The sequence below is a fragment of the Prinia subflava genome, chromosome 1, assembly GCF_021018805.1.
Source record: "Prinia subflava isolate CZ2003 ecotype Zambia chromosome 1, Cam_Psub_1.2, whole genome shotgun sequence".
NCBI classification, from domain to species: Eukaryota; Metazoa; Chordata; class Aves; order Passeriformes; family Cisticolidae; genus Prinia; species Prinia subflava.
The window spans coordinates 52,646,993-52,665,636 of NC_086247.1; the positions used below are offsets into that span (position 1 = coordinate 52,646,993).

Genomic DNA, 18,644 nt, shown 5'->3' on the forward strand with positions numbered 1-18,644 from the left:
AAAACCCTATTGTCTGAGTGACAGAAGTATTAGGAGAAAATACAAGTAAAGCACATAAATATATATTTGAGTTGTTTTGGGAGGGGTTAGTAAAGTTGGTGGGGGTTTTTTTCGCTCTGATTTACTGGTGGTTTGGCTGGTTTTAGCTAAAACATTTAAAGATTTCCTCTTTCTTTCCCATCTTCTGGACATAAGGAAAAAACCCAAAACAACAACCCTCAACAAAAGGTACACCTACACACACAATTTAGAAATGTGACAGGACAGTGGGCAAAATGGGTACACTCAGAAATACTAAATTTATACAAGAAATTAATTCAGACAAACACATCATAGCATGACACTCACATGAAGTGCAATGCAATGTAATACATAAAACGGGGAAACTATCCAAAGTCCTAAGAAAGCATTTTCCTCTGAGGAGAGACTGCTACCATCACTGATGCAAACTAGATGACTCTATTGAGTCACACAGGAGTTAGTTCTAATCAAATAGACTTGTTTCATACTCCAAAAGAAGAGAATTTGTATGTCTCTCCACTGTCACTCTCAGAATCTAGAAAATGGCTGTTTATCATGTCAATCAGTTTTCCTGGCACACACAGAAGGGGTAGCAAAAATAAAACACACAAAACCAATAGGGTAATTGTATATTATCTGAGCAGCTGCAATCAAATTCCCAATGAGGGTTTCCCTCTCAACTCACACCTTCAGCACCTTTAACTCACAGCTGGACATTTACTGATGTTGCATGCTACACTGTCCTTGTAATATTCCCCTGTAAAAATGACTGACAGCCTCACCAAGAGTGGGATTTCCCATTTTTTATTCTTGCTTAATTTATTTTTCAGGCCTGTTTTTCCTCGTTCCACTGGCTACTGACAGAAACAACATAAACTTAGCCCACCCAATTGGTATGCATCCCCACTAAAAGGCAGGAACACCTGTCCTACAAAGACAGGCTGGAAGTTATGAGATTGTTCAGCCTGGAGAAGAGAGAGCTCCAGGGAGAACTCATTGCAGCCTTCCAGTACTTTAAGGAGGCTTATAAAAAGGAGGGATAGGGACTTTTTATACAGACAGATAGTGACAGGACGACAAGCAATGGTTTTAAACTGAAAGAGGGCAAGTTTCAATGAGATATTAGGAAGAAATTCTTTACTCAGAAGGTGGTGAAACACTGAAACAGGGTGTCCAGAGAAGCTGTGGATATCCCATCCGTGGAAGTGTTCAAGGCCAAGTTGGATGGGGCTCTAAGCAACCTAATCTATCGAGTGTCATTCCTGCCCATGGAACCAGATGATCTTTAAGGTCCCTTCCAAACCCTAAACATTCTATGATTCTATACCAATCAAAGCTTTATAACTTAAAATATATAAGCAATTGTGCAGACCTATAAAGAACCCCTTTCCTCCCAAATTAACAGGGAAATGTAAATACTCCTTTCAGAAATATTACATTCTTGCTGTAGTCAAGGCAGAATGGCACACACCTCCGTTATGTGATACATAAATGCTTGAATGCCTGATGCAGTTATTTGTCATCTCTAACAGCAAGCCCTTCAAGTTATTTTTGCTAAGGCGGTGGTATAATGTCAGAAGGACAGTTTTTTAGATAAGTACCTAAAATACAACTCAATGAAAAATCTGACATCAAATTTAATTCTCATAATTAACTACCAATTCAGAGCACAATCTGGAGCACAATCTACGATAGGTTGGCTCTGGGAGGGTTCTGAAAACTCATTTTTCACCCAGACCACGTTGGTATTCCAGAGGAAATAATGCCATAAAAAGGAATGCCCAGTAGTGCTATCTAACAGCACTGATGCAATCTGGGGCAAGCATGGTTGGAAGTCCTTGGGCACCAAAGCCAGCATATTGTGAAACTACAGCATCAGGGAATTTACAGTATGTGTTACAAGTCAGATCATTTAATGAGGGGGAAATGTTCAGGACTTCAGCTTCCACTACACCAAAGCTTTTGCCTGCACTCTGTGCACCATGGACTCTGAAGAACGAAGCAATGAACTTCTTACCTTGCATTGTTGCTTTTGTGGGTTCTGAAAACAGAGGAATGAGCAGGAGGTAGATGAGGTAGACAAAGGAGAGCCCATTGTAACGGAAAGCACAGGCTGCAATGAGAGAAAAGAAAAACAATGCATTGTTTAATTGGCCTGAAAAAATCAAATTCAATGGCACAAAGCTTTTCCCACACGATTTACCTTGTCAACTTTTGACCACTTATTTGAGTTTTTCACAGATATTCAAGTTTATGCTTAAAATAAATTTCAGAATCAAAGATTAGGTCAGGCTGGAAGGAACCCAAGTGGGTCATCTGGCCCAACCTCCCCCTTCAAGCAGGGTCCTCCGAGAGCACACTGCACAGGATTGCATCAAGATAGTTCTTGAGTATCTCCAGTGATAAAGACTTTTATCAACAAAATCGTCTCAGCTATATCCAAAACAACTTGGTTTTGGAGTACAGTTACATTTTTAGCCCTGCCAGAAACATGCATTCCAAAAGAAAAGAAGGTTCTCCAGACTTCTCCACTTCCTGAAATTTCATGGAAACAATAGTGGGAATGAGCTAACAAGTTATGCAATAATTGGTCCTCATCACATCTGTCCAATTTTAACTATAAAACAAAACTGCAAAGGCTCTCTACTAGTAAATCCATACAATAGCTACAGCTTTTGTTTCCCAAACTAGCCAATGTTTTGAATAACTGACTTGATTTCCTTAATAGCCTTAACAGAAAACTCTTGGTTTACACTCCACATCTGCAGGTTGGCCAAGACTCATGTGAAACGCATGGGTGCCTAGCAAAAAGAAAGGACAAGAAGCAACTATTCTTTGTTTCTGAACTGGTATGATTCCATCATCAGCCTTAAAAAAAATGTACCAAGGACTACAAAATCCACCAAAGCTTGATAGAGGGTTTTTCTGAGTGAAATCCAGAATCTTTAAGAGCAGATTCTCATAATCCTGTAAGAATTGCTCTTGTCACTTACTAAACTTTCCTTATAGCCACAGCCTTTAAAGGCCAACTGAAGACTTACATCTACATTTTGTAACCATAAAAAACCTGCAAGGTAGAGTAAATAGGCCCTATCCCATGGGTAATTCTGCAAGCAATTATCAGAGCTCTATAGTCAATGTACTTGAGAAGAGGGAGGTAGCTGTGCTATTATACACCTACTCTCAGGGTCCTCTACAGAGGAGCACAGGATGTACAATGGCCATTAGTGGCCTTCTTGGAAAGAACGGCAGAGGACACTCCTAATATCAGGACAAATCCATATATCAACTTTTTGGGTTTTGGGTTTTTCTCAAGTTTAATTTTTAGGGTGGAAACTAGTTCTGTGGCATTCACAGGAAGAAGTACGATAATGGTTTAAGGCTGTTCTACGGTCTGAAGGCTTCTCCATTTCAATGGGAAGAACCAATATGCTCAGTCATTCTGGTAGCAGAATAATACTAGCAGGTAATACTATTATTCAGTTATTTTTGGGATTGTGTCAACCAGATTTTAATTGTGTTAAACAGTTTACTTATTTTCAGTGCAATATTATGCTTATTTACTTCTCTCTTCAGGACTGAGCTTGCTGCGCTTCTTGTTGAGCACCTATCACTCAGCTCCCCAGTACAAAGACACAAAACAGCAACTGTGTGCTTTAAATGTCTTCCTTCATTAGCTGGAAGGCACTGAATGTTTTGCTAACAAGTCTGTGTCAAATATTTAGAACCTCTATTTATATCAAAGCCTCCTCCAGCAAACTTGGCTAGACACTGCCTGGAAAACCTGTATTTATTTAACAGTTGCAAGAGCTCTAGCAATGCTTCTCAGAATTATGAATTAAATCCCCTAAAACCTATCTGCAACATTTTTACTATTCCCTACTGCAACTATTTCAGTATTTTTATTTTGTGTTTATCTCCACTCATCTAGCATATGTGTCTGGAGAGATGAGCCTTATCAAGCTAAGGTGCAGGAGGAAATGACTGAATATAATTTTAGCAAGATAAAAGATTAGGAAACAGCAGTTCCACTGTTTTCACATATTTGCACTGCACTACATCATTATTTTGTCAAATATACATATTCCTCGGTTCTGACTCAAAACTATCTAGAAAAAGTTGCAGAACATAAAATCAGCTTGTTTGTCACTGATACAGCAACACAGGATCCAAAAAAGCAAATGAATCCATCCTCTACAATCCTTCTGGTATTAACAAAGGTCGTCTTCTGCAAAAGAAGCTGTACACAGATGTCCAAAACAATGGAAAGCCCCATTATGATCAATGGAATTCCATCAACAGAAAATGCACCTATAAAGATGAGTTTCTTGGCAAATCAGATGGAAATTTCTGGGTATTTTGGATACATTGGTCAGTTTGCAGTATTAAAATTAATGTAATTTTAGCATTTTAGGCTTCTCAAAATTGTCTAATCGATTTGCAAAATTAATTTCAAAGGACTTTTCCTTGAACTATATTTACCTTGAAATTTACTGCTTTCTATTTCTAGAGCTGTGTACTCAAAAGCATTTTTTCCTCTACTGCTACATAAATAGGACTATTAACAAAGATTACATTTCCATTCAAACCTTCCCTTATGTATTTTTTTCATATAAAGAATCCAGAAAACCCTTTAATTTCTTAGCTTTAAAAGGATGAGCTTGCCTACAGCAATTACTGAACATAAAGGCTTAAATTGGAAAATACACCATACATGCAAAGTCCATACACACTTTCTGCTCTTCAGGCTTCTTTTTAAACCACATCTCACCAAGTTTTCTAAGTTTCTATTTAGAAAACTTCAGAAATGTGATTTTCACCTCTGAAGTTCTGCTGTTGTTCACAGTCCAATAGTAACAATAATACACAATTGGGAAAAGACATAAGTAGCAGAACAATTAATACACAGAATTAGAAGCAAATTAGCTATTATTTTGTATCATCTGAAGTACTTTAAAGTACAGTCCCTTAGACAGGAAGAAAAAAGCACTTTGTAACGTATAAGACTGATTTCTCCATTCATAAGTGACCATTTTAAATATTTCCGGTTTAATGTATTGAGAATAAAAGGCATTGTGGTGTTATACAAACCTTAAATAATTTTTATTGTCTTTCACAGCAGTGGACAAATTGATTTCCAGCTAAAAAGTTTCTTTCATTCTTAAGACAGATATGTACAGTGTGTGCCATACAAAATTAAAAAGAAATTTCATAAAAGGGAAAAAAAATCAAAGTCGTATCACATGATAACCTTGTCCTTCTAGAATTTATTTTTCATTGTTTTATGATAGCCAGAGTAGAAGAGCCTTTGAAGAAATTTAATACTGCTTCATAGACACATCAGTTTTCTACATGTAGAATTCTAACAGCTGTTACACATTATTATTTCATATTTATACCAACAGTTTTCTTTCCTCTGTTTAAAGGGAATAATTTGCATAGAATTGGTGGTTTGCCTGTTATATAAAAAAATACTGGAGAGCAAAGTGAGGGGCAATAAAGAAATTTACAATAAGCTTGAACTTGGAAAGAAGAGGGGGAAAAAACCCAGCCTCATAAACGATGTGTTTAGTTTTATTCTACAAAAATTTTAAGAGTACTTAATTCAGAAGTGGAAACTACATGTTCAAAAAAACCAGCCTTCAAGAGTGCAGGCATAAAACCAAAGGGCTACTGACTCCTCATTTGTAAACTAGAATTCTGTCAAAAGCCACAACAGAAAACAAGAAGAAGGGTGAAGACAGAATTAGCCATCCACTCACTATTTCTGACTTGACTTGAGTAAAAAAGCAGTGTCATTAATGTTAACAGAATAATGTATTGCTTCTTATACCCTCTTCTGTTCAAGAAATATCTAAAAACATCTATTCCACATATTTCACATATTTATACTGTAGGTTTGAGAATAATATATATCCTTCTTAGTGTTATCCTAGCCAGACTCTGTGTGCTTTAGCATGAGAAGAAATGAATTCAGCCAAATACACTGAAGTAATGTGTCTTCTACCTTCAACAGGATATTGCATGGTGTTTGCATCCTGTTTTAACAACTTTACAGCTGCAAGATTGTTAAGAAAGCTATGCAATTATAGTCTTTAAAAATGGTGCCTTTAGACTACAATTTTGTCTAACTTTCATGCTTATTTTTCCAGTAACACAAAAAAATATATATTCAGTGAAAATATTAATTGGAAAAAATGCTGCTGAAAAGAGTCTAACCCTGAGCAGGCAAGGGTTATTGGCTAAAAGACAGAGGTGATGCTGTTCATTCATTCTTGTATCCAGCTGATCTGAAATAAGAGACCAAAACACAGAAGGGAAAAAGAATCAGCAGCTGAATGATGTTTGAAATTTCTTGGTCTCCAGGAGACCAAATGACCAACTCTCAAATCTGGGACAACTCAGCACCAGATTCCTGCCTGTAATGCTGTAATTTCTTAGTAATCCCATGGTTAATATCCATTACATCCTCATTATTCTGAAAATCCCCAATTGTCATGCAATTCAGATGACTAAAACAGGCTACAGCCTTTTTGCCTTTGCTACTAGGTATAACATGTCTATGAGACACTGGTCCACACGCCAGATGAAAAGCTTCTGGTGCAAATGCTCAGCCTAAGAAGTCAAATGCTGAAGCAAATCTATCTCCTCCTCCAAACCAAGGTGTTCAACATGACAATCCATGAATGTGTGCCGTGAGTAGTCAACTCTTCAAGGAAGATATACAGTTAAGATTCCTCTTATCAATAAGGCACTGTCCTAATGACATGACTATTTAGGCCTTTCCACTTGTGCTGCTCTCTAGTAAGACATTTATCAACCAGTTCCTCAAATTCTTTGGAATATTCTGAATTGGGGACGTTTGGGGGGCTTCTTGTTGGTTGGTTAGATCTTTTTACCCCTCATCATCTTACTGGACATCAGGAGCTGCCCAACCAAGGCAAGTAGGTCCAGCTCTAGGCCATATGGACTCAGCCTTCTGTCAGAGACTGAAATGTTATAATTTATGGCTTAAACATCTCTACTGCCTATTATAGCAAAACTGTACAAAAGCTGCAGAGAAAACCACCAAAAACCTGAATGGAGCCCTACACTGTTCCTTGATGGACTATATGAATATATACAAGAGCTTGGTAAAGTAAGTCAATGTTAGAAGAGGTAAGGCGATTTAAATTCTACAGAATAAGAACTACTGGAAATAAATTACTTTTTTCAAGGAAAAAGAGTTTAAAAAAATTCAAAACAAACCAACAACAACAAAAAGCCCACCTCCATTAGCCAGCCAGATAAGTACTTCCAACAGTGCAGTACAAAGAGGAGAGGTCAAAACTGGTGAGAGAAGTCTGGTTTACTTCCATTCTACATGAAGCCCTTATGCGTAAAGCTCTTGAATTTCTGGTAACATTCCCTCTTGGTATCAACCAGCAAATGTGAGAAGAAATGGAACAAGAATTTTTTCTCCTTTTCCTAAAGATTCATGCATGCAGCATTCTTTAACCAAAACTCACACCAGTGCATAGTAGCAACAGAGTAAAATAGCAGCAAACTGCCCTCCAGTATTTCCTTACAGTTCCTGATGCCTCTGTCCCCAGAGGCAGGGGTGTCCTAGAGAAGAAAGCTCATTTGATCTCACATTGAAACAAAGACCCAGAACATGGCTTGCTCTGTTGTCTATGGGCACTGTTTTACAAACTAATGTGGTAAAAAGTGAAGCTCATTCACTGTTGGCAGGATAAAATGACCCAGAATTAAATACCCACAGAGCTGAATCTCCCAGAAAGATGATCAACCTTCTCTCCACAAGCCAATGATTGTTAAGGTACAAAGTGGGAGGCAACCTCACATCTCCTTTTCTACTGAGTCACAAGTGCAAATCTTGTTTCTGATTTCTCACTTTTACCTGGCATAGCTGTTATTAACCAAATTCAGTAAAAATTTTAAAAAAATATTAAAAATTGAGTTAACTTGATCAGAAATATGCATTACCATTTCTGAAAAAGAAAGGCTACTTTTATAAATTGCTATTTTTCATATCTTCTAACACTTCATATTTCAAATTTCTGTTTCAGAAATACAAAACTCGTTTCAGAAATTTTTCCTCCAAGACCCTTTACAATAACAGTAAAAAAAAACCTGCCACACATTGCAAAATTAGTTTATGCTGTAAATAACCTATTTTAAAGAATAAAACTGTGATAGTGACTGAAAATGTTCCTCTTCAAAAACCCTTCTCATAACAACAAGTATCTGATAGGCATAGTGCCCAGGGAACTTCAGCTCACAGGTATTTTCTTTATTTTTACTTATTGAAATTCAGAAGAATGGATTAACACCTGGCATAGTTTTGGTCTCACTTCTGAGTAATTGCACTTAAAGTAACACTTGTGACAGATGAGATTGCAATTATACACTGCTCTGCAAGACAGTTAAGTGAAGTGCATGTAATCTTACCATCCCTTTAGAGCAAAATAATGGTCATAGCCTCTGGTGTGCAGTGCAGAACTGTGTCTGCTCAGGACAAGTTCCCTCCAGCATCAGCCAATGCTCCCTCCACATCCAACAGCTCTGCTGATAACGCCGTGCTGACACACCACGCCCCACTCTGCTCCTCTGCCAACACACTCCACTCCCCACCCTGCTCCTGAGCCAACATTTCAACACAGAGCTGCTCTGTGTGCTACACCCAGAGAGAAAAATTTTATTTTTTGGGATAAGAAAAAAAAAAAACAAAAACCACCACACACCAACACCAAAAGCATGAACACTTTGATAAACAAATATGTAGGATGCTTTTTGTTCATGTCAGCACTTCTACAATCACATTTTTTCACCTGTCACCATTCATCAGGAGAGATAACTGCTGGACAGTAAGCAGCTTTGTAAGGGCTTGGGGATTTTTTTTTTCTCTTTGATTTTTCTCACTCTTCCTCTATTTCTATTTCTCCAAGCAGCAGTTTTAGTAAGCTCTCTATCCAATAGAAACCATCTGGAACAGATTTTCTTTGTGCAAATATTGCCTGGGAATCAATCAGAAGGAGGAGAAGACAAAACACCTTGTTCACAGCTTTCTTTCAGAGCTTAGGAACAGGAGCTGTGTTTCCCAGCTGTATTTGACAGCAAGAAAATGAACAAAAGATCTCAAGTATTACCATACCACAATCATCATCTTACTCACAATAATGTATTTTAAAGCCATACCCACTTTCACAAGCAAATCTGTGTCAATACCACTTGACTGCCATGATGAAGCATACAAATATTTCCAAATTAAAAAACATGATGTACACCACCATCAGTAATTTTTCCCATTAAAAAGATCAACTTCACATGGTAACTCATTTCAGTTTCAGTGCCAACTGAAACTAGATTCATTTACTGGTCTGGGAAGTGGTAAGAGGTGGCTTATTCCTCCACTGAGGTGGCTGCCTGCAGAAGGGACAGTCTGCATTCTCACCTTTACTTCAGCAACAGCTCTTATGCCTCCAAGCTCCTCTCTCTAGGAAAGTAACTGGGAGCTAAAGAAGTATCTCTGCTCCTCGCTCATTTTCATGGGATGAGAAAAGCATGTTCCTGTTTCCCCGGACATCTGGAGACAGGAGTCTGGTTCTGCTGTTACAGTTGCATAACCCTGTCAAGACTCAGACTAAAAATAACAGCAAACTCAGAACACAGATGACAATCAAATGTCACACGGTGCAACTGCTAAACACAACATCAACCAGGGACAGATGTGGAGAGAGCTGGGTGACAGAGAGACCTCCATGAGCAGAAAGGGACCAAGACCTTCGTTTACAGCTGCTAAGAAGCTTACAGACACCCGGCACAGCTACACAGTCAGATGTTTCCAGCAACTAGAAGTGTGAATTTCAGCATACATTATCCCCCACCACCATTTCCACTCATCATCTTCTAAAAGACATTAATCACCATAAGTCAATTGACATAAGATGCAGAGAGAACCAAGTCATTTTTTCACCATCTGTTGCTTACACTGACATCAGTCCTAAGTCAGATGAAGGACGTGTTAAAAAACGAACCCAGATAAACACCTCTGAGGAATATAAACATGATTAAACATCAGAGAGGTGTTAACACTGAAAAATATGAGTGTCATTAGTCAAGTTACAAATATGAATGCAGAGTTTGAAACTCTGCCATTATTCATTTCAGTAGAGGAAAGGACAGATAAACTTCCTCTCTTGGTCCATCACTGAATAAAAAGACCCAGAGGATTGCAACTGCAAGCTATAAATCTGAATGATGAAGGAGCATTTCAGACAGTGCTACAGAGCCACAGTGTTTAGCAAAGGAAACAGAATCTTTAAAAATAGGTAACTCCAGGATATCATCAAGTGCTTAAAGGAGATACAAGCTCCTCGTTCTTGCAATGTCCCTATTCCAAACTGATGTTGCTTGTAGAAAATGATAAATCTCTTTTTGTTTGAAGAACTGTGCATTTCACACTCTTCTTACTAATACATGAGGTAACTTTCTCTCATTGCAAAGAAGTTTCGACCTACTACAGGAATCTACTTAAGAATGTCATGAATTGTCTTGCAAACTATTTCTCGTAACCTGGAATCAGGAAAGGAACCTGAAGAACTAAAAGAGTCACAGAACCCCTGGACATATTAGGAGGCTGCTTATAATCTGCAAATCTAACCTAATCATTAAAATTGCCTTTTCTGGAGAAGTAGTACTTAAACCCTTCTGACTCCCAATGAAATTTCACATCCACATGACCACAGTCTCTGCAGGAGAGTTCTACTGGGACACATGCATTTTACTGTGGGTTTGAAATGCAACACTTACCTAAGTCTGAATGACAAACATCATCAGAAATCCTACTATTGGAACAGAACCATGGCCTTGTCCAGTTTTCACACAGCAAAGTAACAGCTACTTTATTCTAACTACTTCATCTGGCAATTTAAGAAAAAAGAGGAAAAAAAACCCTAATTGTGCATTCATTTCAAGTAGTATAATTCCCCAGAAAGCACAGGGCACATCTGCATCTGTTTCTTCACGTCATTCAAGAAACTTTCCCTATACCCAAGGAGTTGCAATCCATGGCACTCCCTTGAGGTTGCCAAATCTCCTGTACTTTTGGAAGGCCTTCTTCCATGTATCAATTTTCTTTTGTACAGCATCTGTAGCAATGTTTTCTTCCCCTGGGATATGTTTTGAAGAAACTCCCCCAGACTTTTGATAAGCTCTCAGCCAAATTTTAAGAGCAAGACTGGAAATTCAAAATGATTTAATACCTCTTTCATGTTTATAAAACAAACCATTGTGTCCTTGTCCAAGAATATTTGAATGTGGGAAGTTAAGAAGAAGTTTAACTTGAAGAAAACTTCCCACGCAGTTAGTAATTCTAATCTGTTTATATCTAGGCTCAATATAAAGCCTGACTACGTACTTCTTTGGAGTCAAGCCACTGTCCTGAAGACACCAAATAGTATTATGCAGCATCCTATCAGAATAAAAAATACAACAGTCATCCCACCAAGGAAATCATGGTCCTGGGCTCACCACTACAGAACTTCTGGAGCTCTCAACTTAGCCAATTGTAAAGTAAGGATGTTTTGTTGCAGGGGAAGACAGAGAACAAAAATTTGTCATCATTAGGCATGTTCTGAACACCAGGAGATGGGTACAGTAAATCTAAGGGTCTCAACAATAATCTGCATTCAAAAAACACAATACTGTACTTATCTTATTTAAGGAAAACAAAAACAAAAAAAAAAGCAAACAAAAAATCCAGCATATTTTTAACTGAGCAAGATCTCAAATTTGGAGAAATGAGTCCACTGAGAATCTCAGAAGATCTGTTCTTGAGAAAGAGCCAAAGTATACATCCGGGAGGATTAAAACTAAGTGAAGAGCGCATTAAATTTGATTTAAACATATCCCAAAAATTTAAGAAATATATAAACACCAAGCTGTCTTTCAAGTTAAAAAAAATTGTTTTTCTTTACAATCTCTGCAGGGCAGCCAATGATCCCTTACAGACAAGAGTTCTACGCACAGTGAAGATAACAGCAGTAAAGACTTACATAATCCTTGTGACTTTATTTATGAGCACTTCCATTTGTAGAAATTTTTATCTGGTTAATAAAGTATTTTTGTCAGTAAACTAAAAACGTTTATACCTTCTGAGAATATAAACATGGATTTCAAAGTGGTCTTTATGAGCAAACTGACCAGAATTAGTTTTGGATGAAGTTTATAGCTCCAGAAAAGTGCCAGAATAAGCAGAATATTTGTTCAAACACAAGGATTCTCTTCATTAACAACAATTCTCTTCAGCTACACCAATGTACAACAGCCGGTCTTTGTGTCAGAAGTATTCTTATTTGTGATGCTTGCAAATTAACTTCATCCCTGGCCACATGGTCTTAGGTGAGGGAAGTGGGAAGATAAAGCTGCAGACAGAAAAACATCAGCTACTAACAAGCTTGAGAGATACCTAATTCAGTAGTGATGTTCTGTTAACATGCTATTGGAAAGTTCATTTACCCCAGAGGCAAGAGAATTTTTTCCTAAAAAGTAGGAGCAATAACAATAATAATTATAAACAGGATTTATGGAAATAAATTAGTTGTGGTTTGGTTGGGGGTTTTTTTAACCCAAGAAAAACGAAAACTATTTTTCAAATTTGAAATCAGGGGAGAATAATGCTGGAAATGTGAACTTTTTCTTGCTTTAACCATTCATATAAGAGTCCCTTATCTCTCAGAATTAGCTATCCACTTCTAAAGTACTTCAATGCGGGATTATAGTTCATTTTGAATATTCAGTGCTGCCACATAATTTTCTTGCTTTTTGTCACTAAACAATATTGAGAACTGATTTTTTAAAATCTAAAACTGCCAAGTTACTTCATTATAGCTATCAGAAAATACACCCTTTATAAACAAACAGAAAATCTCCAAGAGTGCCTTCTCAGCTTTGTGATCAGAATAAATGCATACTAGCCTCAAAATTCCCACCATCGTCTTAATTGGTAGCATAAATAAATTAGGACTCTGTTGTCAACATATGGTAAAGCAAGCTGGAGCTAAGTGTGATTACATAACAAAGAACAGATCGTGAGCATGACCAGAAAACATTTATCCTTTGTTTAGGGCATCACGGTCTACTCGTAAAAACATCGATCCTCAACAAATAATGGAGTGTGGCTTCACTGGCCCTAACTACCAAAGAACATTTCAGACCAGACAACTTGAGTGCACAAGACTACTCAGAGTAGAAAAAAGGGAAGTCTCCTTACCAAGTTTATACAGGTAAGAAACCAATCCAGAGAAAATTACTTGACTTTATCACATTTACATGACAGCACTGTAGCAAAGTAACCCGAAATTGCCAAACCTAAACCTGTAGTTCCAAGAACACAACCACTACAAAAAAAATTATTATTACCTCTCTTCATAAGTGGTGCTAGATATACATACAAGCCAGGTTTTACTCTGAAATCAATATTTTTTTTTATTCACAAGAAGCAAACCCCCCGTTTTCATATTCAAAGTCCCATAATCATATTCACATTGATTTTCTGGTAGATTTCCCTATACTACTTGTGTCATTTTCTGTTTGAAAACATCAAAGATTGAGTCGCAGCTTCTAACTCCATTTGTCACAATATGCTGTGCTGCACTTCAGCATCTGAACACCTTTCAGGAAAACATGAACATATGCCAAATACAATCACACCTTTTGAGAAAGTGGAGGTAGTAAAGGGATAAGGATTAGTTCTAGGATGCAGCTCCAACCAGGAGGCCAAAACTGTTTCCACTCTTCAAGATGACAGTCTTAATACTCCTTACCTGCTTCCAAATGTGTTCATTTGCAGCCTTACATGGGGTCTTAAAGGGGGTTGGCCATAGATCCCTTCATTCAAATGGAAAAACTTGTGAGAATATATTTACAGGAAATCATAAATCTAATATCAATGTCACAGAATTTTCAGCTCTGTCTTGTATGAAACCAACGCTTATTTCTACATTATGATTAAGCACGTCAACTTTTAGCACTCAAAAAAACCCCAAAAAACAAAAAACAAACAAAAAAACCCCAAAAAAACCCACAAAAAAAACCACAAACAAACAAACAAACAAACAAAACAAAACAAAACAAAACAAAAAAAAAAAAAACACAAAAAAAATAAACCCACAAAAAAAAAAAAAAAACCAAAAACAACAACAACAAAAAAAGTCCATTTGAAAAAATGGCACACTTGCTTTTCTGAGGGGTCTTGCATTTTAAGCCAATATGTTGGGTTAAATTCGAACTGCAGGTATCACTGAAGTAATACACTAACCTTCAAGAAAAAATCAATAGATGCAGTAAAGTCATACTTAACCCCAAACCACTGGGTGGTTTTCTTCCTCTTCTAAACTAACAAAGTCACTGAAGTCTTTCCATTCATCTTACTGTCTTCCCAAATTCACAGCAATCTAATAAAAAGACCAGTTCAAATTTAAAGGATAAAATTTCAACAAACAGTATACAATGACTGAAAAAAATCTAGCCATTGCCTTCAGTGGTTAATAATCCAGAATCTGATGCTTGGTTGTCTTAGGTTGAAAATGTAACCAAAAATATGTATTCTATTTTCATCTGTTGAAGTCAGCTGGGAGATATTGTTCTTTATCTCTTGTAACTCTAGGGGGGAAGAGGGCAGACGCCTTCTGTTAATGGGACACCTGATAACACCAGATAAGGCAGTGCCTTCTTACCTCTTCCTCCACCCATCCTCCTCTGAGGGATATCACCTGTGAATGGGCCATTTAAGGCCTCTCACATGACTGATAACATTACCTCATTCCATTGTGAGATGCTCCACCCAGTGGGAGGAGCCAAAGCCTTTCCACTGGCATAAAACCAGCAATCCCAAACACCAAAATAGCCTGTTTCCACTGGATTCCCAGAAGACAGCTGGACCTTTTCTTGAGGATCATCTCTACTGGAGCCACATCTGTCACTCCAGGAGGACTAGTTTTGGGCTGCTTCCAACACCCTGACCAACAGGGTGTCAGGTTTGCATTCTGACTCTGTCAGTGGTCCTTTGTACTATTGCATTTATCTTATTTTATTTTATTTTTATCTTTCTCGTTGTTTGTTCTCTCTCTATTAAATTGTATTTCTGACTTGGAGTCTCACTGGTTTTGCTTTCAAACCAGCACATTGGTTTACCTGAACTACAAAGAAACACAGGAAACCCCAGGAGTTCATCCAAATCAGCCCAGTAATACCTGGATCCTGCACTCCTTACAAAAGTATTTCTCTCCACTTACCCAGGACTGTTCCAGGAAGGGCAGATGAACTCACAGACTTTACCAGTATCCACAATCTAGTTGCTGAACTTGCCTGTGCCTTAGACAAAACACAGTTCTAGCTCATAAACCACTGTAACCTGATCAACCACAGTGACTCAAATCCGACATACCAAAGTCCTTCTGAAAACAGGAACAACCAGCTAGAAACCTGTCCTTTAAAAATATTTTTGCACTGTGCTAAGTGACCCTTAACCAACAATATTAGATGCAAAAAATGTGGCCATCTCAAAACATCCAAGAATACTGTTTTGTTTGTGGGTACAATTTTTAAAAGCAAAGAGATTTTTAGTTCAAATCCATTTACTGGCATGGCAGGACAACTGTGTACATACCATGTTCTCACTCTCTCAATCAGCAGACAAGAAACTGGTAAATTGATGTCTTTTAGCCAAAAGTGCAAGGAACAAAATAAGGAATTCCAGAAGGGGCCAAATACTGAAAGGCTTCATCTGAAAATGGTAACTGTAGTCCAACCTATCCCAAAGAAGAAGAAATGTTATTTTATGTCTGGAGACAATTTGAATCAAGCTTGATTAGACTATTTCTAACCTCTGAAGTGCTTTGTGAACTTCACCCAGCACTGTACAGCCCAACAAGGCTGCTTTTGTGGATGATGATACAGAGCACAGAGAGCAAAGCAACCAATGTGCTTGTCCATAGAGAGTTACAGTTCTAACTCCAGATTTAGAAAACACACAAAACATGCTTGTGATTATGCACGAGACAGGCTACTAATTCAATTTATACATTTTATTACTTTAGCTCATCTCTCCTGCCAAAAATGCAATCACCTTCCAGCAGATGAATGTCAACCTGGTAAGCCAAAAGTAATTTATCAACTTTTAGCTAAGAAATATTTGAAGAGATTAAAAAAGGGCAAGTATTTAAATTCAAACTGGAACGAGCATGAATGGTTTGATTATTACATGGAGTCTTGGAGTAGAATGAGGGGAGCACATCCTGTTTTGAGGTTAGAAAAAGTTGGCAATCTCGATCTGACCCCCTGAAATTTTTTGTGAGATCTCTGCATAATAAATTTGACATTTCAGAAGAAAGCTTTCATTCTCCTCCAGAAATCCTGTGTAAAGGAGTAGGGAAAAGTGGGTCCTCCACTCCATTTTTTTTCAGTCATCCACAGGACTTCCAAAAATAATACCTGCCCAGATGTTGAATCAGACTTTCAGTTTATTTGCAGGCAGCAGAATCAGTAGATTTGAAATTAGCTTCAGATGCTGTGAGTGAGGAAACATCTCTTCCCTCCAAATTCAACATCTAAAAGTTTTTTGCATTTTTATGCTTATTTAAAAAAAAGAAAATTTATAGGCCAAGAATTAATATATGAGCTCTAAATCAATGCCTCTTTCAAGATCAGAATAACTGGACTCAAACAAATCCTTAATCATGGTCAAACCTGGGCACTAATTGTACCCAAACACTCCACCTCAGCCACCTGCACTCCTTATTTTACTGAAAAAAAAAATGCAAGCAAGATAGAAGTAGAGGCTAGACCTGATACTAAATATGGCAGACAATCTTAGATACAATAATTAAAAATATATCTGTAGTTTTATGTCAGTTTTTTCTTAGTTCAGTATCGAGATTCATTCTTCACTCTACCAATCCCACATTTTTCATTCCATTAACAAATTTAACCTCAAAATAGGGCAAAAAGATGGAGCCTGTATCTCTAATGTTTGATCACTGTATTCAAACTTGGATGAGGTGGGAGGGGAACACCAAAATTCCCCTCAAGACAATAACGAGCCTGTCCGCCAGGTAGGTATGGCAACATGGGAAAGGTTTGCCTTAGGAAAGTACAGATCGTGGTTCAAACAGCTATTTCTTCTTAGTCAAAGCACAGCCAGAGCATGCAAAAATACAATTGCAGCATATTCTCAAATATCTGGATGCTTCTATTAGAACAACAGTTTATGTCTGGGAAATGAGGATTTAAAATAAACATGGAGTCAAATCCTAAAGCCTTTAACCTGGGCAAACTTCCATTACCCAACATACAACAAAAAGTCAAATTCTTCTCTTTTTGTTAGGTTTATACAGATTTAAATGGATTTAACCACATTTCTTGAATTCAGATCTATTCATCTGAAAGCTAAGACCATCTTGTAGTGAAAATGGAGAAAGAACAAAACTCTAGCCCAGGATTATTTCAATATGAAGCATCAGGTCTGCTAAGATTATAGCACCAAAACAAGGAAAACAATACATTTAAATAGCACTACAATCCTGCCATTATTCCATAGGTCTTGATCTAACATCTTTGTCCCTACTATTAATCCTCTCAAGAACAACAAAAGGACAAAGATAATTCTTTGGAATACCAAAGACAAGATTTTTTAAAAAATATTGTAGTATTGGTCTTAACATGTTTCATACAATCCATTTGTCTATAAACCCTGAAAACTTCACATGTTAAAATTCTGCAAAGGGAAAGCCAGGAAGCAGCAACTTTTCTGGTTCCATTTCTACTCTTTCGGATACAGAAGGTAAGTGGACACTTCTCTCCTCTATGCCCAAGGAGGATTCTATCCTCAGACATGGGGGCATGAAACACCTCACCAGAAACAGGATCATACAAACTCAGCTACACAAGAGGAGGTAATTTCACAGTCTGTGTCCATATAGCTGAAGGAATAATCAAGGAAACCAGAGTTTGTACTACTGAGACGTCCCATGGGACTTTGAAGATGCATATGACTACTTTTCAAAGAAACTAAAGCAAAAATTTTGGGTGGGTTTTTTTTTTGGATGGGGAGAGTGATGTACAGATGCAGAAGATCAAGGTTATAATAAGCAGAAATCAATTCTGAATGCTGCACTTTAGCTATTTCTGGAGCCTTTTTTTTTTCTCTCCCTCCCACCATTTGTTCCTGAAACACAAGCAGCAGTAGCACCAAAAAAACAAAACCCAAAGAATATCCTTCTAATATTTTTTTTTGTAGAAGTGATACACATACATATGCTTACAGACACTCCAGACTAAACCAGCCATCTCCTTTGTCGTGGTTTGTCACCAGTCAGTAGCTAAGCACCACAGAGATGCTCAGTCACCACCCCTCCATCCCACCCTGGTGAGACAGGGAGAAGAGTTGGAAGAAAAGGTAAAAACTGGGGATTGACACTAGAAGAGTTTATTAACTGAAATAAAGTAAAATGTAGTAGTAATAATAAAATATATATATAAAATACTTGAAAGAAAGTAAAATGGAGTAGCAGCACTAATAACATTAGGAAATAGAGAAAGTAATAAAACCCAAGAAGCACAGA

The 18,644-nt window shown here is 37.5% G+C and overlaps 1 protein-coding gene across 1 annotated transcript in view; it reads right to left on the minus strand.

Annotated features, from left to right (window-relative positions):
- The window catches only part of PIEZO2 (piezo type mechanosensitive ion channel component 2), a 287,153-nt gene that overhangs the window by 233,100 nt on the left and 35,409 nt on the right, over positions 1 to 18,644 (minus strand). Inside the window, exon 2 of the mRNA XM_063396709.1 lies at positions 2,039 to 2,134. Coding sequence (XP_063252779.1) covers positions 2,039 to 2,134 — 96 coding nt within the window. The remainder of the gene's footprint in view (positions 1 to 2,038; positions 2,135 to 18,644) is intronic.